The sequence below is a fragment of the Pipra filicauda genome, unplaced genomic scaffold (genome assembly GCF_003945595.2).
Source record: "Pipra filicauda isolate LSUMZ 115617 unplaced genomic scaffold, ASM394559v2 scaffold5_size6683894_pilon, whole genome shotgun sequence".
In the NCBI taxonomy this organism is placed as follows: domain Eukaryota; kingdom Metazoa; phylum Chordata; class Aves; order Passeriformes; family Pipridae; genus Pipra; species Pipra filicauda.
In genome coordinates this window covers 546,417-572,490 of record NW_024104754.1, presented here as the reverse complement: position 1 = coordinate 572,490, position 26,074 = coordinate 546,417, and the positions used below count along the sequence as shown (strand labels likewise).

At 37.0% G+C, this 26,074-nt stretch overlaps 1 protein-coding gene across 3 annotated transcripts in view; it reads left to right on the top strand.

Moving 5' to 3' along the window:
* Positions 1–26,074, top strand: part of STK39 (serine/threonine kinase 39) — a 79,951-nt gene that overhangs the window by 34,491 nt on the left and 19,386 nt on the right. For all 3 annotated transcript variants that reach the window (XM_027733703.2, XM_039387961.1, XM_027733704.2), the window contains 3 exons: positions 10,720–10,842; positions 10,971–11,003; positions 12,950–13,017. In XM_027733703.2, the coding sequence (XP_027589504.1) occupies positions 10,720–10,842; positions 10,971–11,003; positions 12,950–13,017 (224 nt within the window). The remainder of the gene's footprint in view (positions 1–10,719; positions 10,843–10,970; positions 11,004–12,949; positions 13,018–26,074) is intronic.

Here is a 26,074-nt window from a genome sequence, read left to right as displayed (position 1 = left end):
TCTGCAAGAGTGCTTCTGAGTTACTCAGACCAGTGGAGCCTTATTCCAGGGTGGTGGAGTTAAACCCACAGCATATGATGGTATTTCTGTGGTGCCTTTGGCACTTATATAAATAAGCTTACCAAGTCATGTGCAGCAGAACACAAAAAATAATAATTCTTGATAGGTAAGTATTTAAAAACCTTTAAGTGTGAAGCAAACTACTGTTCATAAGAACTGAGAAATAGGAATGAATGTAGAATCCTCCTTGTGTGTGAGAAATTATGGCACTCCCTTTTCCCTTTCTGTTGTGACTGAACTCACATGTCTCTTCAGTATGAGGAACCTGCTCAGAGACAGGGTAGTGTGCCAAGTCTGGCTTTCTAAAAGCAGGCTTTCTGGGAGGATGTTTTGAGGAGGGCATTTCAGAAAAGGAACTGTTTCAGGCTTTGTTGGCACATCAGTTAGACTTCAGCTACCTGGACTGGCATTTAGGAGATACTCTGTTGTCTTTGAGAATTACCGCTTTGGTGTAATTCTACAACACTGAAATGTTCTGACAGCTGGTGGCTCATACTTGGAAGAGGCAGTCAGCAAGATTTGAATTCTATGAGTTCTTTCTAATCTTCTTTTAGATGGAAGTTATTTTGGGAAATTGTTGGCCACGGTGGGGCTTTGAGAGGTTGGAGTGGAAAGCGTTCCTGAGAGGGCTTGTGGCAGGGGTGGTGGGCTGAGCAGGTTCGCACCTGCGCGGGGCAGGGGAAGGGTAGTTCAGCGGTTTGGCCGTTTGGTGGCAGCAATGCCCACATAAAAAATGATCTAACTGGGAAAAATCATAGTTGTTTGGTTTTCATTTTATGTCTCGGGCCATACAGGAGTGATTCAGACATGTGCTAGTACCAGCTGGGTTTCTCGTAGAGCGTGTGCCTTGTGAGATTCGTCTCCCAGCTCTATCCTCAGCTCAGCTTTAGAGACTGCACGTTAACTCATGCGTACATGCACGTATACTTATTTCTTTAGGCAGCTTAGCATTTGGAATTGCAAAATGAATGCAGGATAGCCTCCCATACACCACCAGAAATAATTTTCTCAATGACTTTTTTGACAATTCTTTTTAATTTGAAAGATGTGTCAATCTTAAGAAATCAAAGCTGTACAGTGATAGAGACAAATTAATAGGTATTTAATTACATCATAACTAGAAAAAAAATTGGATTTTAGCTAGGGAAAATGCTAAATTATGTATATTTTAAAAGGACACAATATTAAAATTCATTTGGGATTTAAAATTTAATTAACTTGTTAGAATTTTGAATGTAGCTGCGGTTTTAAGACACCATAAAATATAAATGTACTCTAATAATAAAATGGTATTGGGTTTTTTTTTAAAAAACTTGTGTAAGTAGAGTTCGGTTGCTCAAACATTAACAAGTAAAATGTCTAAGAGGTCGCTCTTGGAAGAAATAACCCCTGTAATTCAAAAACTAATGTCACTGGGGCAATAGAGAGGAAGGAGCTAGTGTCATCACTGCTTAAATTATCTTCTGTAGCACTTGGTGTAAAATGCCTTTGACTAATGATCTGTAGCACCACTGCTAGTACAGATGTCAGATCTACCCTGCAGTAATTTAATTTTTCTTCCATTTACCACATCTCTAATTGCTTTGCCTTGTTGCCCAGCCTCAGTTTAGTTTTAACTTTAAATTCTTTTCTCTTGACATATTATTCACATGTTTTGCTTCTGCCTTTACAGCTTATATTTGGCAGCTGGTTTTTACTGAATATGAGTTCAGGTCTGTTTGTGAAATCCTGAAACCAGGTACACAGGTCTTGTATATGTGAGAAAAATATTTGATGCTGTAAGGATGTGTCCTGCTTTATATTTTGATCCTAATTTGTTAAGCAACATCTACATTGTGTGTTTAAAATACTGTTTAATATTAGAGTTGTATGCTGCATCTTTGTGCACATGTACCCCCTGTTCCAGTGTTTCTTTATTTGCTCTTAATTCTTCTTATTTTTAAATGATACCCTTCTTCCCTGCCTTAGCCTAGTAACTAAGGATAACACTGAACCACTTCTGGAATTCAGTTACTTAGGAGAAACATAGCTTGCCTCTTCCTGTGCAGAACCTGCTTAGATATACAGTGGTACTGATCCACAGGAATGAGTGTTACACCACTGGTCAAAATCATAGAATCACAGAATCATAGAATCAGCTGGGTTGGAAGGGACCTCCAAGATCATCAAGTCCAACCCTTGATCCACTACCGCTGCGGTTGCTAGACCATGGCACTGAGTGCCACATCCAGTTTCTTCTTAAAAACCTCTAGGGATGGAGAATCCACCACTTCCCTGAGCAGCCCATTCCAATGTCTGACCACCCTTTCTGTAAAGAATTTCTTCCTAATATCTAACCTAAACCTCCCCTGGCACAGCTGAAGACCATGCCCTCTTGTCTTGCTGATAGCTGCCTGGGAAAAGAGACCGATGCCCACCTGGCTACAACCTCATTTAAGGGAGTTGTAGAGAGTGATGAGGTCTCCCCTGAGCCTCCTCTTCTCCAGGCTGAACAGCCCCAGCTCCCTCAGCCTCTCCTCATAAGACTTGTGCTTGAGTCCCTTCCCCAGCGTCGTTGCTCTCCTCTGGACCTGCCCCAGGACCTCAGTGTCCTTCCTGATACATGATGTTTTGCTGGCAGTTCTAGGTTTCATTAATGGGACTGCTCACCTGTGAGAGAATTGCTGGTGTCCCAAAGAACTGGAGAAAAGGTAATGGTGAATGGTCTGAGCTCAGTGCAATTTGGTAAGCGAGGACATGGTCTGAAGCCACATTTTTGTCATCGATATAAATGTGGGAGCCGTGAAACCCCCTTGCAGCCTCTGCATGGTTAGGTGGTGTGGTGGTAAACCAGCCTGCCCTGTCCTGCTTGGAGTAGGACTGTGTCCACCCCTGGGATAAAACAGCTCACCCAGATTTTGGATCAACTATTTATTAACCTGTGCTGAAGTAGTTTTAATTTTGAACCGAACGCTAAATTGTTTCATTTGTGATTAGAATTGCTATATTGGAATAGAGCAAATTTGAAACAGCTTTTAGAGTTCCACAGTCAGTTTTCAAACCTTGTCACACTAAAAAATTAATTATAACTGTAAGTACTTTGTATGCCCAAAGGCCCTGGGTCAATTTTATGGTTTTATAATCCTGTTTTTTTTAATTTTGAAAATCTCCTGCATGACTGCCACTTCCACAAAGTGAACAGGGAAAAATACATTAAATGTGTCTGCATTTCATTTTATTGCTGTCTGAAGTGCTGCTAGTAAAAAAAATAAAAATCTAACTAATAATTAGGTTTGAATTCTATTTTTGGAAAGGTGGTACTGCATTGTGCTCTTAACAGAAGGTTTTTTAGAGCTGGGAGTTGTAAGTTACTGGGAAAAACCTGTGACAGCATGAAGAGATGATTAGTATGAGTGATATCAGGTTTTATTATACTTCACTAAAAATGTCCTTACTGATGGGTTGAAATTCTAGCTCCTCAGTACAGCTATTTTAAGGAAATGGCCATGTTTCCTTATATAAGAAATCATCGATCCCCTGCATTTAATGAGCAAAATATCATTATATCCTGGATTTTTTTGACAGCTCTAACAGCATGATTGCACCTCAGCAAGCCATACATGTGCAGCACTTCCTTGTTTCAGTAGTGGACTTAATCTGATAGATGCACCACACCGATGTTATATGTTAGTACAGCTGGACTCCAGCTGTCTTGAAAAGCAGAGAGCAACATGAGCTTGAGCTCAGCTTGTTACTAAAAATATGTATTAATTTTTCTTTACACTTTAAGAAATACTTATTTCATTAATGTTGATGTATCAAGTGAAGGGATATGTACTATACTGGAACACTTTTTCTGGAAAGCAGTAGCTGAACTATAACTATGTATTTGGCAAGGCTTTGTGTAAGGGAGGCCTCTCCATCACAGAGGATTAGTTATTCAGTTTATCCAGAACACTGCTACAAATAAAAAAATTACTGCAACCGTGTTTGTATTGTTGGATATTACTAGAAAAAATAAAGGAGAAATTGGCATTCGGAACCATGTCAGGTTTTTTATTTTTCAAGAAGTTGTTGGAAGGGAAATTTAATGAAATCACTTTTTCCATAAAATGTAAACTTGACAAAAATTCACATAATCAGAAAGCAGTGCCATCTGTAGTGGTTAGTAGAAGTGGAAAGTGTTTTAAGGGGCAGATATGTGAAGTTGCATCAGCTTTATTTTAACACTTCAGATAAAGGAAGAAGATTGCTCAGCATTTTTGCCTGAATGCAGTTGTGCCATTAGATGCAAAGAACTTCGTACAATATATGGGTTTGTCCATCTTTTCTTTCATCTGTATGGAGTTTGTGAGGTTGGATTATTGTGCCCTCTCAAATGGACCTAATTGGTACAGAACAGGCAAGCTTTAAAACAAACCATGGCTTAGTTGAGTGCCTTTGTACTTCAAATGGCCATATGCATATCTAAAATAACTTGTGCTACTTGTTATGGCAGAGTTTAAAAGCTCATACGCGATTCATCTTGGTCATTAAAAAGCAGCTCTCTTCTGTATTGGTGGGTTCATGGACTATCCCTGAGATTAATTTAGTTGGTTAAAGCATGGTGCTAATATTGCCAAGGTTACATTGATACCAGTGATAGTCTTGGAAGTTCCTTGGGGGAGCTGCAAGGGAAGTATAGATGAAGCAGGACATCCTTGAGATGGTGCTACCATCCTTGAGATGGTGGTATTATAGGGGACTTAATTTAGCTGAGAAGTTCTCTTGACTCAAGAAGTTAAAATTATGGCTGGAGCCGAAAACTTCAAGGTTTTAATCAGAACAAGTAGATAAGCCAAGCAGAGTAGAAAAGTGGGCTGGAATAGTAATAGTTCATTTCTGTTTAGCAGTGAAAAGCAGGTTCATGAGAAGATTATTCAAACGGTGCATCTGCAGGTGAAGGGAAAGACATACAGTATATGAAGAGAAAGGGGAATGAGAGAGATGTGTGGATCCCAGCCAAGCTGTGTGGGATTTACCAGCAGCAGAGGGCAGCTGCGTCCAGTGTGCTGTGTGTCCATGCATCTGGGGATTCGGTCCTGCCTGAGCTGTGTGTGGAGTCAGTCTGGGAGAGCATCACTCAATTAGGAGCACCTCCAAGTCTGGGATTTTAAATGCTGTAGCCTGATTGAATGCATGCTTGAATGCGTGCTTCATTTTAGTATCTGACTAAAATAGAAACAGTGGGGTTTTATAAAATTGGATTTTATAAAAATTGCAGATCTGTGTTCATTATTTTCATGTCGATTTATAACTTTTTGGAGAACTACACTCAAATTTGCATTTTAATCACCCTAATATTTTATAAAATGTCTTGAATAAGGTTAGGTCTCTTTAAAATCTGTGAGGAATACAGAATGTATATTACAATAATTTCTCTTATGTGCATAAGCAAATGGAAATGCTGGAGAAAATAGAAAAGGGTAGAAATCAGAATTTCACCTTGAAATGGTACTTAAAAGCCTCTGAGTTTGAAAGTAAGCGAAAGTCGTAGTAAATTCTTCTTTGAATTCTACAGTAATAGACTATTTTCCTGAATATTTTTAAATATATCTCTATTGCTGATAGTGAAACCCACCTTGGCATTATTAGCACCATGCTTTACCATTCTACTACTGAATAAGGAAAGCTGTAAATGAGGCTATATTTGTCTTCTTTCTTTTCACCTCTGGTTATTTTAAGAAAGTAAACGGCTTGGATGATAGAAAAGGATGGTGGAACCAGATAATGCTGATTATAAAGGTGGATCTAGTGATCCCTCCAACGGAAAGTCTTTCAGTAGTGGATCTTTATCTTTCTTTGTCACCTTTCAGAGTACTAAGTTACTTTGCCAATTTGCTGTATCTTTGATTTGCTTCCTTTGATTCTTGCAGGTACCTTCTTGGCCTTGGCACCTTAGTTTGATTGGGAGAATGAAAGGGGGCAGGCAGGGAAAAGAAAGAGGATAGAAGAGAGCCTCTCTCTGCTTGTCATTCCTGATGGCCCATTTGGGATTCCTTGTTGTTGAGGTGAAGTGTTGCTTTTGAGGAACAGTGCATCTCCTCTGCACAGTTAATTGAAAAAATCCTCCTCAGCACAGGTACACATCGTGACTGAAAGGACTGTTGTTAAAATGTGAATGAAAGAATCATTTGCAGTTAATAACATTCAGTAATGAAGTTTATGTAGCAGAACTTATAAAAGGAGAAATAACATCTGAAAAACAGAAATCATACTGAATTACTAAACTTACACATTTGCTATGTTACTGGAGTTTCAGCAAAACACTGCAGTTTCTCAAAGCAAAATCAGATTCAAATTTTGGACTCCAGCTGAAAACAGAGATAATAAGTATGTTGCAGTACTATGTAAAACTTTACAGTTTTGGAAAGCAGAATTAGGAGTGCAGGGAATTACCTACACTTGTAAACAAGATGGTATCAAAATAGCATCTCTAGTTTGAGCTGCTAGGTTTTGCTGTCTCTAAGCAGCATTATCCCAGCAGCAGAAAAATCAGTGAAGAGTGATAGGAGGAGGGCTTTGGACAAGGAATCCCCCAGAGTGGATGGGGAGTTGGTACACTGTGTGCTATACCCATTTTTCATCATTTCCTCTAGAGATGTAGGAATGCGCTCTCTTCTCCCCTCTCTCTTCAGCTAATAATGCCTTTTTTTACTCTCACTGATAGCTCCACTGTGTTCCATATCTAAACTGAGAGTGTAGGTAAGATTTCATGGCAGACGATTGATGGCCATGCCCTTGGGTGTCACGCTTCTCATCATGTAAGCATGATACTGTTTGGCTGTAAAAACAAACCAGTATCATAAATATTTAAAGCAAATGCTCTCTTTTTTTTTTCCTTAACAGATTCCTGTATTTGTTGACTTCTGTTGTGTTATCCCTTAAAAAGGGTGCTCTGCAAGAACCCATAGAGAGACCTAAAGGAGCCCTGTTCAATGTAGAATTATCAGTTTCCTTTATTCGGTATTCTATCATGAAGGAAAATGTAATGATCTTACATTTCTTGACTTTAAGTTGCCAGTGTAATTTATTCCAGTAGTGAGTATTCCAATAGTTCCTGCATATGAGTATGAAACATTGCAACTTCTGCCTAACTTTTTTCCAAGTGCAGAAAAAGAAAGACTAAGGAGAATGGTTTTTCCCCGTGATATTTGCGGTATACAGAGTGGCTTAAGAGGAGGGGACACTAACACCAAGTTACTGAGATATTTTAACATCTTTTGAATTCTACAAAGCAGAAATACCAGAGTGTTACTTTAGAAAGGTAGTGGTACATCCCATTAATGCAGTAGTCTGCATAAGTCATGGTGGGGAAAAAACAAGGTTTCAAATTGCATAAAACACATTCAGGTTTGCAGAATTTTTGTGGCTTTCATCCGAATAAAAATAAGACTTCACATTATAATGAACTCAGAGGAATTTAAGAATAGTCAGCACTGAAAGGATTAGGATTTTCATGGGACCTGTGAGACTGGCTTGAATGGAGATTAGCCCTCTCTTGAGGTAATACCTCAACTCTTGAACAAAGGATCATGTGTACATGTGGGAATTCATGCTCTGTCTTGGACCTAAGGTTATTTCTTTTTCTTTTTTTTTTTTTCAAAAATAAGATTACAGTGTAGGTGTTCTTATACAAAAAGACCAATGTTCTTTTGCATTAATATATTGTAGAAAGTGACTTCTCCATGCATGTACCTCAGGTGCTAAGCTGTGATTAAATTTGTAACTGTTTTAAGCGAAAGGCTGGTACCATGATTGGATAAACACAATGATATGCTGATTTTCTTTGTCGCATTAGAATAAAATAATTTCATAGGGATGAGGATTAAAATTTGCTTTTGTACCTTAGGAAAGGTTTGCAAGATGGCCAAAGGTAAAAATTATAAAATCTGATTACTCTATAGGCATAAGCTGTGTATGGAAGGAACTGATCAAGGATTTTTTTGAGAGAAAAATACACAGGGCAAAGTGTAATGCTAAAACCAAAACTGTGTTCAGTAATGTCCTATTTCTCATCTTTGTTCTTTTTATAAAATAACTGACGTGGTAACTAATTTTATAAATACTTCTCATGAAGTTGCATGAGAAGTGAAGCTCTTGGAACTTTTGATTTAAAAAAGAAAAAAAGGAGAGGAACACTGGCTATGCAAAAACCTTCATCTTACCAATTACCAAGTAATATTCACACTTTAAAGAGTATATTTTTTTCTATAAGAACTTCTGTATAACAGTGGGAGTCCTGCCTCCTATAAGAGCTAGTCTTAGGGGAAGGTGAAGGTATACAGTGTCAGCTGACTGGTCTGTCTTTCTCTATGTCTGAAAGCCAGATTTAGGCGTTTATGAGGACAGACTGCAGAAAATGAAAACAATGAGGTGTTTAAATAACCACTTTATCATTCTTGCTCTCTGGGGCATATGGAATTGGGTGTATCCTTACTGCTCTACTAACAGATGTACCACTGATGCTCTTTGGCTAGAAGACAAAACAGTTTTATCTCCGGAAGAAGCTAAGCTGCAGTATTTCCAGAAAGATATGTATGTTAAAAAAAAAAAAAAGAAAGATGGATTGCCTTCTGTAGATATACAGATGCAAAAAATGGAGAACAGCATTGGCTGTTCTCTAGTTAGAAATTAATAGGAAGAAGTGTCAAGGTTTCACAAAGACTTTTGCAGATATATTTTAAATGGGTGGAGTCTACACATTTGCTACTTTCCAGGAATTCAGGAACAAATTAAATTTGGACTCTAAGTTACCTGTATATGGAGGGTGGCAAGGCACCTTCCATGACAGTGAATATTAGTGCTCATTAGTGCCATCAGTTTTGCTTACACAAGTGCATCTCATTTACCATACCTTCAGGTTACCACACTCTTTCTGTGGAAGAGAATTTAAAAATGCTGTTTTAAATCTATCCAGGACTCCATTGCAAATATTCAATTGCTAGAGACTTTGGTAGGGATACCTTAAATAATTCAGATAGTGTGTAAAAAAGATTACTAGTTTAGTCATTTTATTCTAGAAAGAAGAAAAATACAATAGATACATAATATTACTCTTAATGAAAGAATGAATTTGTAATGTGGTCTAGACTGTGTGCTGTACCATGTATGAAATGTAGTAATGTGTGTATACGTTGGTATCCCACAGTGTATCCTTTTTATTTATTAAATTTAGACGCTGAAATAAAATACTGAATCTCTAAGTGGGCCCAGTTCTTTGCTGTTTTGAGCAGTTGTGAATAATGAAGTAGAAAGATCTTAATGTTCAGAAAATGTTCATTCCCTTGTCACTCTACAAAAATAAACTTGTGAAGAGATTGCAGCAGCTAAAGAATCAGTGATGAATAATAGATTCTTCTTTCCCCAGTCTCTAACATCTACATATAGCGAGCACGTCAGTGCCTAGTAGACAACAATTTATGTTTTGCTTCCTTACGCTGCAACCTTCTTTTCGCCAAGCCTTGGGAAATGTGGGCAGCTTCTGCATTCTGCTGCTGGAGGTGTCTCTCTGTCAGGCTGATTTGGGCTAACCTTTGGTGGGTGGGATTTAGAGTTGCCCTGTTCATCTGGTGTGTGGGGTTTTTTGTTTGTTAATTGGTTTGGGTTTATTGAAGTTATTTTTATTGATATCTTCTCCAACAGTAGATTTTGGTCTGAAATTACTTTTCTACCAAGTTAGCTCTTTCTTTTGTGTGATGTGAACATTTAATGCTTTGTTCCTTTTGTTCTCTTACCAATGTACAGGCCGTTTTCTGGAATAACTTTTTTGTAATGAAAAGGATATACTTTAACCTTTACAAATTTATAGCACTGGGGAGCTTACCTGTACAAGCATTTGAAGTTGTACAGTGGAAACTGTATATTGGTTCAGTGGTGTGAAATAATTAGAGAAACAGATTCTAATCTAAACACCAGCGGGGCTGCTGCTTATTGTGCTGTGCTTCCAGCATCATGGGTCTCAAAATGCATAGGTGTGGGAAGAATTGATGGATGAATTGTTGTAGTCTAAACATTATCTGGGGGAAAACAAGCATGTTGTCTGGCTCTGAAAAAGAGCAAGATACCACCAGAAGAGCATTTGATTTTCAGATTTAGCAGCTGGATACTCCTATTATCCTTCATTAGACTTTTTGATCTACAGGAGTTTGCCCAGCTAGTTTGGTGTGATGCATGCCTGCCTATCTTCTTAGTCTGTATACAGCTGCTGCTTTTTTTTTTTTTTAATAAGGATAACTTCACGTTTGAAGTATTCTTAATGCCTTTACACATTTTAAAGCTTTTAAGCAGGGCAATCAAAGTTCTTGTGTCCCAAGAACAACCTTGTCTGTGTTAACTTCGCTTTCTTGAATAGCTTCCTTTCGTTTCAAGCAGTAAAGCAGTTGTCATCTAATTGAGCTTGTTCCTAAGTGGTTGTAAAATATCTCCAAGCCCTGTTTCCCTATATGAATTTTGCACGGTTTAGCTATTCCCTCTGGCTTAAGGATGACCCCTGAGGTCAAATATTATTAGAATATGTTAGTGACTCCTGCAGCAAATTACTGAAAGCTCATAAAATAAAAATAGCAAAGAATTGCTGATTAACCAGAACACTGATAAAGACTAATAATGTCTATGTAATGGTCAACAATATTTTGGTAGGTCAGGCGAGTGCCGGGTTCCAGTGGTCACCTCCATAAAACAGAAGATGGAGACTGGGAATGGAGTGATGATGAAATGGATGAGAAGAGCGAGGAAGGCAAAGCTGCTGTTTCTCAGGAAAAGGTACCTTCTGTTTCTGCCAAGACATTTATACTGTGCAATATATTCTGTCTTTATGTTAATTGTTAGTATTTCTGGATCTTTATTGCATAAAGCTGCATAGCTCATATCTCATTGCATTTGTTTTCCAGTCACGAAGACTGAAAGAGGAGGAGAACACAGAGGTAAAAATGTCTTTATCAATTTTTCTTTTCTTCCAGGTGTTTGAGTGATTTCTTTTTTGTTTCTGCTGTTAAAAATGTGAATTGAGGTTGGAGTGTTTTTCTGCAGCCTTGTATAGCAAGGAGGATATTTGTGAGGATAGAGCTGTATGCAATTGTGCCTGTAACAATGAAGTTGAGCACACAGTGGATAAGATGGATAGGAATTTAAAAGTCATGTTATGTTTGTGCCCAGAAGAATTCATGAAAATAGGTAATTTGGCTGTTTTTAGGGAATCTTCATAACTGGATCACACTGATTGCTGTCTTTGTCAGAGTAATGATGACTGTGTTCAGGAGTAGACAGAGGATCTCCAAATAATTTTTTGTTCTTACGATTTGTATCACAACATGTAGCTTATAATTAAAATGTTTCATTCCATACACAGTAAAATAGTTCAGTACTGAAGCATATTTAGGTTAATTCAGAGGAACAAAATATCATGTTGAATTTCATGGCCCTGTGCTGAGAGTGTGGGAAGCATTTCTCTTATAAATAATTGCTTAATAGGATTATATCTTAGAGAAAAAAAATCTCTTTCAAAAATGTCTATTTCTTAGGTGGGTGACCCTTGCCACTTCACCTGCAGTTTTGGATTATCTGGTTTTCATTGGTGTCATAGAAATCTTCTAAAAGACTAACAACTTCCTGCCAGATTTGGTCCTGTTAGCTCCTGTGATGACTCCAGTGTCTTCATTGCAGACCCGGTTTACACAGTGCTTCAGCAGCTGAGATAAAGCTGAGTAGAAAAAAAAAGGACTTCTACTCCACACAGTCTTTCTGTGTCTTAGTTATTAAGAGTTCTACAGTTTGTGATTCAGTTTATACAGGTAGCTCATAATAAAATAGTTGCTTAGTTTATGAAGGAGACAAAAGCCTCCGCTTGAAGTCTTCTGTTGATTTTTGTTTTCCTCAATGCTCCAGAAGATGACTTGGAACTAAGACTAGTGCAGCTCGCCACTCTTCGTGTGTGTCTGTTGGGTCTTTGGGATGCACATTCCTATACATTGAAATAACATGTCTGTTGAAGATGCAGAAGTAATAGTAGTAGTTTATATGAATGGAAGGAATTTAATGGAAGCAGAAAAAAAATTGCTCTTATTTTGTGAAAGTGATAAATAATTTTCCAAATATGCATTAATGTTTGTTGAAAATACACAGATAATAGAAAATAGGTCCTGTGTAATGTTTTTATAAGTAGCTTTGATATGAAAGACTGTTGCAAAAACTATCAAAAGAGATTTGTGATGCAGGTCTTTTATTTTGGGAGAACTTGACTGTAACTTTTGAACAAGCTTCTGTGAGTGGTGACAATATGCCAAGGTGGGTATGAGGACCCTGAAATACCCTGTATGTAGGATACAGTTTTGCCTGAGACTTCACGTCAGTGTTAGTTGAGAGCTGGGAAGGATATTACAGTGTGAGGGAGGAGTGAGAGTGTGAAAGATATCCATATTCCTGATTTTTCTTTGTGAAAGACATCTTTGAGCTGTGATGCCTGCTTTGATATGGTACTAGTTCTTTGCATATGGGTAGATGGAAGACTTCTGTAACAACCAAAACTGTTACACAAAAATAATGTGAGTAGCTGTTTGATATTCTCACTGTGTGCATATTATTTAATAGGTTATTTGAGCTTTGATGCAAGGTGGATTAAAAGCTCCTACACTCAGTGCTTTAATGCATTATCATTTGTATCTCTGTAATTGAAATTTGGCGGTTTTAGTGGTATCAGCTATATTTTAGACTGTGTACTGAAAGTGTTCAAAAGGTTTCTGAGAGTTAGAGAATGTGTTAAATAATTCTGTGCTAACTTCAAACTGTTAGCATGGAAAGTTTTTCGTGATTTTTTTTCTTTTTTTCTTTTCATTTGGCATCCTTTATAAAACTTTGCTTTTTTCTCTGATAGTCTCAGCCTGTTGTTAGTGACGAATATAGTGAAGTTCCATGTGCGGTGAATCTTGTCTTAAGATTAAGGTAAGAGATTCTTCTATTTATTTAGCTGTATTGTCTTGATCTCCCTCATTACTTTCATAATATCAACATAAAATCAGTACTTTATATCTCTCAGTATGACCGCCATGAATAGTGTTTCTGTGAGTAATTGCTGTCTTTTAATTACTTACCGAAATAGTGTGAAACAAAAAGCAGAATATGAATGTGACTTCAGGCTAAGTGTACCCTTCATTAAGTATTTTCTTTCTTTTTTTTCCTTGCAATGAAGGATCACAGTGAGAGATTTTTAATGAGTTTCTTTCACACTTCAGCAGCCAGCCTCTGACAGAAACAAACCACAGCTATATTACAAGTTGCCTACTCAAAACATTTTTCACTGGCACGTTTGATCAACCATTGTGGAGAAGTGACAGATATTTTAGAAAATGGATACAAATATGTGGTCTGACTTAAATTTATACTTAGTTAAAATGAGTCAGCTTACCTTTAATTATAATCAGTTTATAACTAAGATTTGAATTGCTTAATTGTGCAGTCTAGGTCTTGTATAAAACTATTTTTTCAAAAGAAACTTTGATAACTTATGTATTTACAGCCATTTTCCTTAAATGGCTAACATAGATAAAAAACTTACTGCCACTCTAAAACTTGCTTACCTATGGTTTGTGTTGACAGGATATTCATGAGAGGTTGTAAAGTCTTAATTATTGCTATTGGGAAAAGTTAAATGTTGCAGGTTAGTTTATGCTAATAAAGAGATAAGTCAGAAATAATTAGAAAATTACAACCAATGTATTGGAAACAAATACGCACAACAAATAGCTTTAAAACAGTAACATGAAAAATTGTTAATGTCCTGGTTTCAGCTGTCAGTAGTCAGAGGAAAACCAACTACGCAGAATGAGTGCCAACTTCCAAAATCTGTTTTCTTCTCTTTTCTTTTACTGCTTTTCTAGTGACAGCTGCAAAAAATTGCATGGCTGCAAAAGGTTGTTTACGAAAGGGAGGATTAATAAATTTTATTGTGGGGATAGGAAAGACTTAGAGATTATTTGGAATCATTTTAGTTGTCCAATTTACATAACTGCCCAGTTATGCTATCAATATTCTTTTTCATCTCTGCTGGCCGGTAGATGAAACCATTTACAAACAGATCAATTTGCACTGCTACGTGGATGTGCCAGTGAGGTGCTTTGGGTACTTATAAATTATGATGAAACCTGTGGAGTGATTAGCCCAGTTACTTGTGGTGTTGGCATCTTCAGAGGGCAAGCATTTTAGTCCTGCAAGTATAGTGAAATGTCAGGGATTATGCTTTCAGTTTGCTGCAGCTCTTAAGCCAGAAGTGAAGGAAGACTGATCCCAAGAGACTTGAGTTTCTGAGCTTTAATTTGCACAATGAATTTTTGTTCTTCTTAAAGATCCTCTTAATCTGGGTAGAAAAAATTCCCTCCCCCTGCCCTCCCTAAAAGCAAGTCTGTAGTAACTAGGTTAATGTGTTATAATTATGAAGGTCTAGGTGGTTGTTGGTAGAGAGGGGAAAAATGAAGAATTTCAGTTTTAGGAACCAGAAAGATTCCTTTAAATGGAAAAAAAAATTAGTCTTGAAAAGCAGATGCACTCTGGTAACACTGTTAATGGTGTCTTGGAAAAAACGAAAATCTGATGCATAATTTTGCTGAGTGAGTTTTGTTAATTTAACTGTCCTGCTTTTGAGGGAAGAATGATCTGCAGTGCAAACTTCTGTCCCATGTAAGCTCTAGGGAACTGCCTTGGTTGCACAGTTTATTGTGGAAGTTGATGCAAACATTTAGAACCTTATGGGCAGAAACTATTTAATACGAGGCTCCGGAGTGTGGACCATAAGGTTTAAAGAGTAGTTCCTGGGGATTTGGACAGGGCAAAAGCTAGGGAGATGGGCAACCTTAAACAGGAGTGAGAGGGGCCTGGGCAGGGCCTGATGGGCAGGAAGAAAGTGCTCCTCTGCTTTGTTCTTTTTTCTTTTTCTACAATGAGGCTACCCTGTGACAAAACCCATCAAAATTTAGATGACAGTTTGAATTCTTTTCTAGCAGTATGTTCCAAAAAAGGTTAACAGTATCCATAAATATTAAAAATTACTTTCACAAAGGAGGAATTCTGGCAGAAGAATGAATGCATTTCAGCAATTCTTTACCTGGATGGTCAGGTTCTGTTATTTTTTTCCCAAATGGAGCGGGGTTGGACTCATTCAGTAATTGAGTAGGGAGTGCTAAATTAACACCAGCCTCTGTTTAGTGCAAATGCCTTGTTGTGGATCAGAAGCAGAACTCATGGCGTTCCTTATACAAGTGGTGGCATTTAATGCTCATACTCAAGTTGGAAACCACACAGACCATCTGATTTTTCTGTCCTTAAATTGTATTTATTACCTTTCTGTTTTCATAATTTTCTCAGAAGGACTAACTTGTCAAAATATTCTCTCCTGTCAGAGTTGCTTGTTCAGTTGGAGATGACCATTTCCAGTTTGTTTTCTATCTTTTACCCTGTTGTGCCTTAGAGTATGTTGCCCCAGAAGTGAAATTAGCAGCAGTCTCTTTTAGGTAATTCCATGCAAAGCTTTTGAAAGGCTCTAGTATTAAATGCTAAATACAGTCCATTAGTGTTTTAAAGCTCAAGAGTAATTAAGAGGTTGTGCTTGAATTTTGCAGTGAACTGAAAATACAGGTTCTTAGTTGCCACAGCGTGTAACTATGACCCAGACTGAGTGATCATTACATTAAAATGCTGATGCTTCTGTATCCTCAGCCTCACACAGAGGAAGGTGTATTTTAGAGTAGGGAGGAATGAAATCTGTAATCCCCATTTGTCCAGTAAGGCTCCACAAAGAGAGGCTGAAGGCAATTGCCTGTGAAGGCAATTGCCTGTCCTACAACAGGTTCATACCACCAGGGAAAGGGAGTGGGGAGGAATTATCACCCTTGATTTGAAATTTCCAGTCTGACCACCAAGCTGTTACATTTACAGATTTAGGAAGGTCACTGTCGGAGGATTTGACTACTTGGATTAATTACAGAGATATTTCATGTTAAATTAGGAGACTTGTTAATGCTTAATAGTTAAGAATTGCAAATTATCTGCAGCAATCTAAGATGGTTAAATTAGCTCATATGACAGGAAAATAATTTACTGACAGTAATTTGCAGTGTCCCAGGACCTAATTTAATACAGTTCCTGCACACTAGATGATTAAGCCTATGGAAGAACAAAAGGGGCAAATGGAAATGTTTTACTGGCAAATGAATATTTCTGTTATTGCATATCTTATTTTAAATAGTATGTAGGGAAAATGCTGAGGCAGGCTTGTCTGTAATGTCACTCTGTGTTATTTTACATGTAAGTGTTCGTGTGTGTATTTCATACAAGAACTTTAGTATAACTGGAACCTATGTGTTATTTGAACAGCTCTGTGGAAATGTATCTTCTGGGGATCTGGACAGGCATATACAAGTCCAAAGTGTAGCTAGAAGCAGGCAGTTGCCTGGGTTGCACTACAACAGTTAGGACTGTTAGAGTTGTTAGGACTGGACTTCAGTCAAATGTGATTTCCTCTCCGTGCCAGAACGTAGATGATGATGTATCACTCATAAGTCTGAGCAGAAACTCAAGTGCTAATCTTCCTGCTTTTATGTAGGCCTAGTTTTTTTATCTCTTTCTTACAAAATTAGTTATATGTAAAGTTACAGGGAAAATGTGCTTAGCTGGAGGTACGTAGTAGAGCTACTCCTGTGTTGTTAATATTTGAGTTTGAGGCTTAGATTTGTAGGAGCAAATACCCAAAAGCTATAAACAAGCAAACCTCAAAACATGTTCTGGCTAGAGGCAGAATGAGTTCGATAATTTTGTTAGTGTACCATAAGCCAGCGTTCTCAATTCTTATTATTTTCTTTTTTTTTCTTTTTTCTTTTCTCCTTCTAGTTTCATTTTGATATCTTAAAAAAAACTTCTGTCATTTCATTTTTTTTTGTAAGAAGGGAGGCTGATGTGTGTCCTTCACCAAGGACAAGTATTTCTCAATGTTTTGCTATTAGAGTGGCTTCTGTTCTCAAGTGTATTTAATGACAAAATCCACAAACAAACTCCCAGCTGTGTGGTAGATTTACAACTGGAAAGTAACAGAACTTGTCTATAGTCTGGGAATTGATCCAGTAACAAACATCTTAAGCAAAACCATTTGTAGTATTCTTGAAATAAATGCACCATTGATTATGGTATTGAGCACTGTCCTGTGTTTTATTTTACCATCACCTCTCTTTGTCCTGTGAATCAGGGAGGTGTGGGCATGTGGTTACTGAACTGAATTTTATTTTCACAGCATGGAGACTTCATTTAAATAACCTGTTTAATCATGATTAAATCATGACTGAAATCAGTAAGCAGGAACGCTTGATTAAACTATTGATTCTAATCCTGCTTTCTGTTTGCACCTCTTATTTCCTTCAAAGTTTGCTCTTTAAAAATGATAAATTATGCATTTCTTATTCACTACTTAAGTATGTTTTTATGCCTTGCTGTATGTTTATTGAAAATAAATTAAAATTGAAAAATTTAGTTTAATTATGACCTAAATAATCCTGTATGCAATTGTTATACCATCACTTATTTAACTAAGAAATGATATATTGTTTATAAAAATAAATTTTATATGTAAAAATTATAATTATTCCACCAAAGAATCAATATATTTTTTCTGCTTATTAAATTTGGGTTATCAAGAAGATTTGCATGTCTAAATATTTAGATGGAAAGGAATTAGGCTTTTAACCTGCACAGCTGTGGTTGTAAATTATGCAGGCAATTGCATTTGGGAATGTTGCTGATACTGAAATTTTAAAATCACTAAAGCTTTTTTGTTCCATTCTTTTTATTGTACTAATTACAAAAGAAAAAAATCAGGGGGAACAAAAACTAACAAGGAAACCTCAACCTTCAACCCCCAACCTTCTTTATGTTAAAGGAAATAATTTAAATCTTGACTTGATCTCAGTATCAAAAGTAATTTTATTTGTATTATTAGTGGCATGTATGTTACTGGTCAACTGTAATAGTGTTTGCATTTTGATAATTCAAAATTTAATTCTAAGTGGATATTTTTCTAATACTTTTAAAAGCATTGCTTTTTCATTGACAGACCACACTGTTGCATCTTCATCTATCTGCTCTGGAGCTACCTGTGAATGTGGCAATGTAATACACTGGGCAGGGTTGAAACCATTTGAAATAATTTTGTCTGTTTGTTCCCGCTTAGTGTTGTGGTTCTCTGCCTTTCCACTGGTAGGGATGTTCCTGGGACTGTATTGGGTCACTGTAAAGCAGTCAGGTTTTGGTTGGTTGGTTTGTGACTTCTGATATTTTTGAGGGGAAGGCAAAATTTTGACTGAACTCATTTTATTGATCATGTTTTGTCCATAAAGCACTTGTCATTGCTGCTTTAATGAGGCCAGTGAATGGCCGCAGGAGGTGCACTGGGACACAGGAGGGACAAGAACTTCAACATAGGCGCAGACTTTGCTGGTGAAGCTGATTTACTGTAAAGAGAAAGTTTGGCCTATGGCAGGAAAACCAGGTGAAACCTTTGAAAATTTTAAAACAAAGCTTAGACTTTTTTCTATGCTTCCCACTCTTTTTGATAAGCAAGTCAGGATCCGTGAATTTTAGGTGGGTGATATGCAGATAGTCATAATTTTTATGGTGGCTCAGATGTCTTTTTTGTTTATCTACAAGTCTCCTTTGGTTTTAACAGTAATATACCAATAGGTAATCCAGGAGTGTAAAGCTCCAAGCCAGTGGCATTGATAGGATGCATGTATCCAGGGAGTTTTTGATTCAATATGTTTAAAACTTCCGTTGATTTGGATAAAGCCAAAGGTTTCTCTGTACCTTCCCCTCAAAACCTTTTTTATGCACTGGGGGCTTACAGTATTCTGTTAAAAAATATATATACCTGTAGAACTTGTTACAGATCTTTTGTCTTGATTTCATAAATGAAATCACTTTTCTAGAGCACTATTCTGAAGTACCCTTGGCCTCTTGGCAATGGTCAGCCTTTCACACTTTGATTTAAAGAACTGAAATTTTGCTTCAAGCAGTCTGGCTATTTTTGAATGCTGTACTTGAATTTGTCACTGGAATAACAGGTTATAATCTCTTTTCTCGTGCACCGGGCCTGCAGAAGCAAACAAAGTCAGCCTTCACGTGCTTAGTCTGTGTGTTGCTCTGGTATTTCTTATCAGTCAGGCAGAAGGTCCATCATTTCAGTCACGCAGGTAACAGAGGTTTGACTTCCTTAAGATGTGCACCAATCGGTAATATTTGGTATCAAGAAATACAGATCTTTCAGAGATATAGTTGTTAAATTATAAGCAAATTCAGAAAGGTGACTAAAACCACAGTGCACTGTAATATATAACGAAGTGATCAAATTATGTGCATGTTGTCCTCTCTGTTATTGAAATGCTCTCACTTCAGGGTGATTGTTTAACGTTACTGGTGTTACTGGTACTTAGCTTCTGTTCTTTCCAGGAACAGGTCTGATTTAGATCACATCTAGTTTCAACCAAGCATTGAGATTTTACCACATTAATAAATTCTCAGTATAACTGTGTACTGTCCTTCATTGTATTTCAAGTACTTGTTAAAAATTGATGTTTTTCAAAAGTTAAATCTTACCTCTGCTCTTAAAAAAACTTTTGTGCTACTTCAGGAATAATATCAGGGGAAAAACACTTATGATCAATAATGCCATCTCTGCAGCAAAAAAACCTGATAGCTCTTTGACTAAGTTCTTTCCACCTGCTGATATATGAAAGAAGGTGGAAAATCTGAGCTTCAAAAAAGATTATGCAAGTGAATACTGCTTTTTGCTGCCTGTGCAGTGAAAGGAGTCACTGATAACTGAGGAAAAAAATACTGTTTGTTTCAGTTTGCTCTTTGATTTAGCTGAGAACGAACGTAAAAAGGAGAAAAAAATTGAAGGGCTTTTAATGTTCTCCTGATTTAGCTTCTGGCATCAGCATCTGCAGAAAGAGAGAAGAAGCATATTTATATTTAGATATATCTAAAATGTCTCTAGTTCTAACACTTCTGTGTCACGATATGTAGACTTGGGGCTGTAAGCCAGGGGATGGAGAGAAACGACTTCATGTTCATATATCACTTCTAAAATGTTAAACATGATTTTCCAGAATTGCCTGGTGGCACTTGCATGTATCAGCTAGTTTTCTTGAGTTTCTTCTATCACACAACTTGTGTGTTTTCTTAGTTTTACTATCACATCCCATCTGGTTTTTACTAGACTGAAAGCACTCTGGTTTCTTTTGAGTCTTAGGCAACCGGGACCTGTTAGCTATGGATAGAATAGTTGTAAAGTCCTTTCCTGAGGGAGGAGCTGTCAGCTACCCTGGAGCCTTGGGCAGTGTTCTTAGCTGATCTGATTGTGACCATAACAATTCACTTAGTGGCTGCTTTTTGTAACTACACTTGCCTTGTCTGTATGGTAAGTGGCATACAGACAGTAAATCTTTTAACAGGTAACTTCTGTCTCATTCCAGCAGCTTAGCAGCCAACTTGCAGTGTTTCATTGTGACATTGGCTGTTTTTCAGTCCTGAAAGCGTCATTTAGCTGTGCTTTGCCTTTAGTGTTGTTGCTATCTCTTGGTGTGTACTGATTATTAAGTGTTGCATCATTTCAGGGATCTGCTCTTTACTCAAGAACATGTGATGATTAAATCGTAGGAGCAGTTTTCTATATTTAAGTGTTGAGTCCTATAACTTGATCTTGAAACATCATATGCTAAACATATTTCCTTCTTCCACTAATGAATACAGAGGGAGGGATAAATTGTAAACCTATGGAGATTTTTCAGAACCACTGAAGTAAATGGTAGGGTTTTAATGGACTTATAATTGTGTATTTTGGAACTACATTTTATTAATACAGAGAGATTTTAGTCCCATTCTTCTTGGTGGCAATCTGGAAACAATCAGACTTCAAACGTCTATTTTGCTCTTACCAAAAGTTAACAACGATGCCTTTTCATTTAATCTGGAATTGACCTGAAGTCATTAAAAATAAGTTGAGGAGAACGATCTCCATAGTACTGGACAGACATAATCTGCTCTTGATAGTATGGTAATATGTAATGAGGAGCCTGATTATTGATTAGCAAATGACAACTGAGCATGAAAGAAAGGGATTTACATAAATGTGGTGAATCCTCAGGAACCTAATGCTTCTTTACAGTAAATGCTCTGTTCTCATGGCGTTTATATGATCCCACAGGAGCTTTAAAGTTCTGATTCACAAAATTACTTTAAAAAACAGACTTCCTCTTCTTATACTGCTTTGGTTCATCTCTGTGCATGGTACCATGACTTCAGATATCAAGAAGAAAAGGGGGGTGAGGGCAGAGAAGAAGTGAGCTGTGATTTTTCTTGTGGTAAGAGAGGGTTCTTACTTGCTCTGCCCTAGGTGAATGGTTAAATTACCATGGCTGAAGCGTAAGAATATTCCAGGGCAAGGAAAGTAAAGGTACAGAAAACTGAGATGCCAGGCCAAACCTCGACTTTGGGACCAATGTATACATCCACTTTCAAAGATTTTACTCCCGCATCCTCTTTGCAATATTGAAAGTACAGTGCCAGTTTGTATTTCACTGTTTTGTATGTATTAACTGTGTTCTGTAAATACAGTTGAAACAAAGTTTTAATTAATCAAAACTGAGATAAGAAACAGGTACTACATACCTTCAGAACAGGTATTTAATATTTAAAATGGGGTACAGCATCACTTAATCTGTGGCTACTCAGAAGGTAAATTCTGCTGTTAATAAAAAATACAGGGCCTTGACTGAAAAATACAGCACCCGTGAAATAAACTAGCACTATAAAAACAAGATTACAAAAGGAACCATGTTTATCTTGGATTTTATGCCGTAAGCATGTGAAAGTGAAAAATAGGTGACAAGTTATTGATAGAATGATGACCTTTTGAATTTGAGTGACATTTGGTGTGGTCAAATACTGTTTGTCCCTCCAGCAAGAAAAAAAAATATAAGTACATTTCCTTTAAAAAAACCTGCAAACCCTAGTCTTCTGTAGTTTTTTTCCTCAGTTATATTTCTTGTGTCATATGCACAATGATCTTGCCCCAGAGATGTAGAATAAAACTTGCATGAGTACAGCTCTAGGATGTACAACACACCTATCACTCTGATTAGTCCACTTCATTTTGATGTGAACTTTTGCTTTCTCTGCAGTCTAAATGAGTAAGTCATTTAAATTCTTCTGTGATTTTAATTACAGCAGCAACTGCAGTGAGGTAGTGCAAATGCCAGACTGCTTGCCCTTGCTTCTTAGGCTATACTGTCCTGTTTTTCCATTCGAACTTAGTTTGCTTTTGTGGTAGTTTCAATGCCATTAAAATTATGGATGGAAGGAGCATCTGTGAGAATGAAATTTTGTACAAGTGCGATAAGTGTGATTATTTTGGGTTTTTTCAGTGTGCGTTTTTTGCTAAAGCACACTGACTTAAACTTGGCCAGTGTCTTTGGTCCCTGATGGTGGGGGAAATTCTGTCCTGGTGGGAATAGGGCTTGTTGGGAGTATGAGAAAGGGAGAGGCTGATTGATGAAGGGTGCCATGGGGCACTGTGTGTTATGTTGCTATTCATAATAAAGTTTCTACAGTTTTAGTTGAAGACAAACTTATTTCTGGTTATAGAAAAGAATATGTATTCTCCATTCTGCTGTTGTCTCTTCCACTCATAAGTCAGCTTTGTTGATTACCATTCTGTCAGTACCTGCATTCTTGGAGGACACTGACTCCGTATTTCAGTCTTTGTAAAACACACATGATGATAGAGTACATGAAGCCTGAAAATTAGGCAAGCAATGCAGAGACAAAAACCGGGTGTTCTTACACACATGCAAACACCCTTCATTTGGCTTACCTTGTCTGGGAATTTTTTTCTTATTTTGGGAAGGAAGAATATATAGTTACTTAGCTATGGTAGGATGCATCTCATCCAGGAATACAGACTCTTTCTAAGAGTTTTATGGAAGGTGCTGAAGCTTGTGTGAAATAGAAGCTGATGTTTCAGATAACTCTTCATAAGAAGTGGTGGATAAATTCGTAGGAAAAAAAAAAGTAGTAAAGAAGAATGAAAATCTGCTGCTTGATACATAATCAAGGTATGCCAGCATGGTTTAGACCCAAAGTTTCATTCCAAGAATCTCGTTTTCTTGAATTGCTGTTAAATGATAGACATTCTGCATTTAAAGACAAAAGAAATAATGACATTTAATGTCTCTAATTTACAGTTGCATCATTACACAAACATGATTTCTATTTTAATTCAACAACGTAGATCTTTTGTCAATCATGTGGAACATAACTAATTGACTATAGCAGGAATTATGCTATCATTGGGTAATTATTTGGAAGGATTTGTCATTAAATGTGAATGCCTGAAATCTTTTGTGTTTTAGGATTTTTTCAGTAGAACCGTGTCAATCTGAACAACTGCATAATTTGTTTAGTCTCTAATCCTGATTTTGGTAAATATTAGCATTGTTTGGCAAATAATTTCCTTCAAAACAGAGTATCTTGTTTGTATATGGGGGGCTAAGTGATGAAGTTGGCCTATGTGTTTTTTCTAGTTCTTTAAGGAAGCATTATTCCCTAGAAAATCAGATTTGGCAATCTTAGTGTGCACATCAAGTGGTCCTGATGGAAACAAAGTAACATGCAGAACATGCTTTCATAAAGTGTACAGTTTTAAATTCTGAAATTACTTTGCCAGAAAGATGCCTGACAAAATGTCTTAGCATGGCATGCTTTGGTGTCACCCTTATTCAAAGCATGTTGAATTCTTTCCGTTGGAGGTGAGTCCATAGTGAAAAGCAACTTGCAGTGTACTAAAATGCACATAAGTACCTAAAATTTACTACTTTAAAAAAGAGATGGACTAGTTTTATCCATGATAATCAAAGTATATTAGTCTGTAATGGCAGAGAGCTAGAAGCAAATAAGAGGTATTATAAGAGATGGCAAAAAGGTCTGAGTTGGCAGTTTAAAATAGAAATAAATTTTTCACAAATGCATTTGAGAAACTAGGAGCCATTAAGAAATGATGAAGAAGATAAAATTATTAATCACAAAGATAGTAAGTGCCTTTCTTCAAATCCTATTTCTATTTAGCAGAAATAAAGCCTGTGTGTGCTGCTGCATGATAAGAGTGTAATGGATGTAAGTAAAAAAAGGAACAAATGAAACACTGCTTGGAAACTCTGCCTACAAATAAATCAACAAATCCAAACAGTTTTCACCAAGGGAACTAGCAAACTCATTTGCAGTTACAGTGACATTAACTAGAACCAGAAGAGTGTCTGAAGGCTGGAGAAGAGCATGAGCAGCTTTTAGCGGAGAACTCAAGTGCATCTTCTATTTGGTGGATTATATAATGGAATACATAATTTATGGAAATCAATAAATGTCTGGAAGGTAATGGAACAATAACCAAAAGCACTTACAGGCTTCTAGCAAATTAATCTTGCCAAACTTCCTTTGTTTTGCTTTCCTGAACAGTAGTATACCATTAAAGAGAAAGCAGCAGTGTCGTAGAGTTCAAAATACTTCAGAGTATAATAGTTCCCAATAGCAAAGTTGGATTGCTGAATACATATCAACCTTCCTTGAATTTCCATCTTCACTTAAATAAACTGACTTGACAAGTTAAATTTCTCTTTGGGATATTCTGCCATTTGGAGACAAAGTAGAATAGACCCCATGTGGATCCTGCTTAAGGAAAGAGTCTGTGACAGGAGCAGCTGGTCTTTCACAGAGCTGTATCAGTCTGTTAAAAAGTGGTAATTTTCATAAAAGGTCATAATTTCTTAGTGCCTTTTTATATGGTAGATGTTCTACTTACGGGAGGTCTGTGGAAAGATCCAATCTGAGCACTTAATGTATTGTTTCTAGGTCATAGAATCATATAATGGTTTGGGTTGGAAAGGACCTTAAAGATCATTTAGTTCTACCTCTGGTTTACTTCTGCAAAGGTGCGAGAGAAAGTTTTTATATGTTTGATTTGTTTCTTCTAAAGTGTGTGCAGGAAATGAGTATTTGAGTTACATCACACATTCAGTCAAAACATATCTTGTTTAAGAATAATGCTAAATTTCTGTGCAATTTCCCTTTTATTGGAAAGCAGCAGCTTTAACAGGCTTATTAGGTATAATAAGTGTCAGCAAAGGGATGTTGATTGTCAAAAGGGAACTTGGAGATGGGTCATATGTTGATTTTTTTTTTTCTAATTTTTTTTTTTTTTTAACAGAAAGCCACCCAGGTTTTTCTAGGAGAGAGAGAGGGGGGAAAGCTGAGATTCGTACTAGTTCTCTGTTGAATAAAAATAGTACAATATTCCATATAATGGAATACTTCTACAAAAGAAGTAAATGAGCCTTGTAAATCTGTACCTAGCTAGCTACATTATCTGCAGCTTTCTGTTAGTGATCCTTAATTCCTGTAGTTCTTTATTTAGGGAACATGAAACTCCTTCAGCTTTGAAGCATTCAGTAGATTTGGTAAATGAGTACTTTTCATTTTAGGCACTGCATGTGGCATACTTATTTTTCAGAGTTTGCTATCTTGCTGTTGCCTGTACTGCCAATCATTCTGGGGTTTGTGTTTCTCTGTGTTGCTGGCTTTGACTCTGTAGTATTAGAATTATTTAGCAAGCGATAATAGCTGTTAAGTCACAGCTGAATATGCCTGCCTATTGGATTTAGTTTTCCCACAGCAAGACTTCATGGCCTGGTATGCTGAAATATGAGGTTGCATACAGATTCCTTGCTGAGGACAAGAATAATGAACCTCAAAACACATCCTGTTGCTATTAGCTTTTCAAGTGGATTGAGCTATTCATTGGAAAAAGAGTGTGCTACAGCAATTAAGTTCATCCCTATGCTCAGTTGGCTTGCCATTTCCGAAAATTAGATGGACGTCTGTTTTGCAAAGAGGCTAATGTTTTGTTGATGGT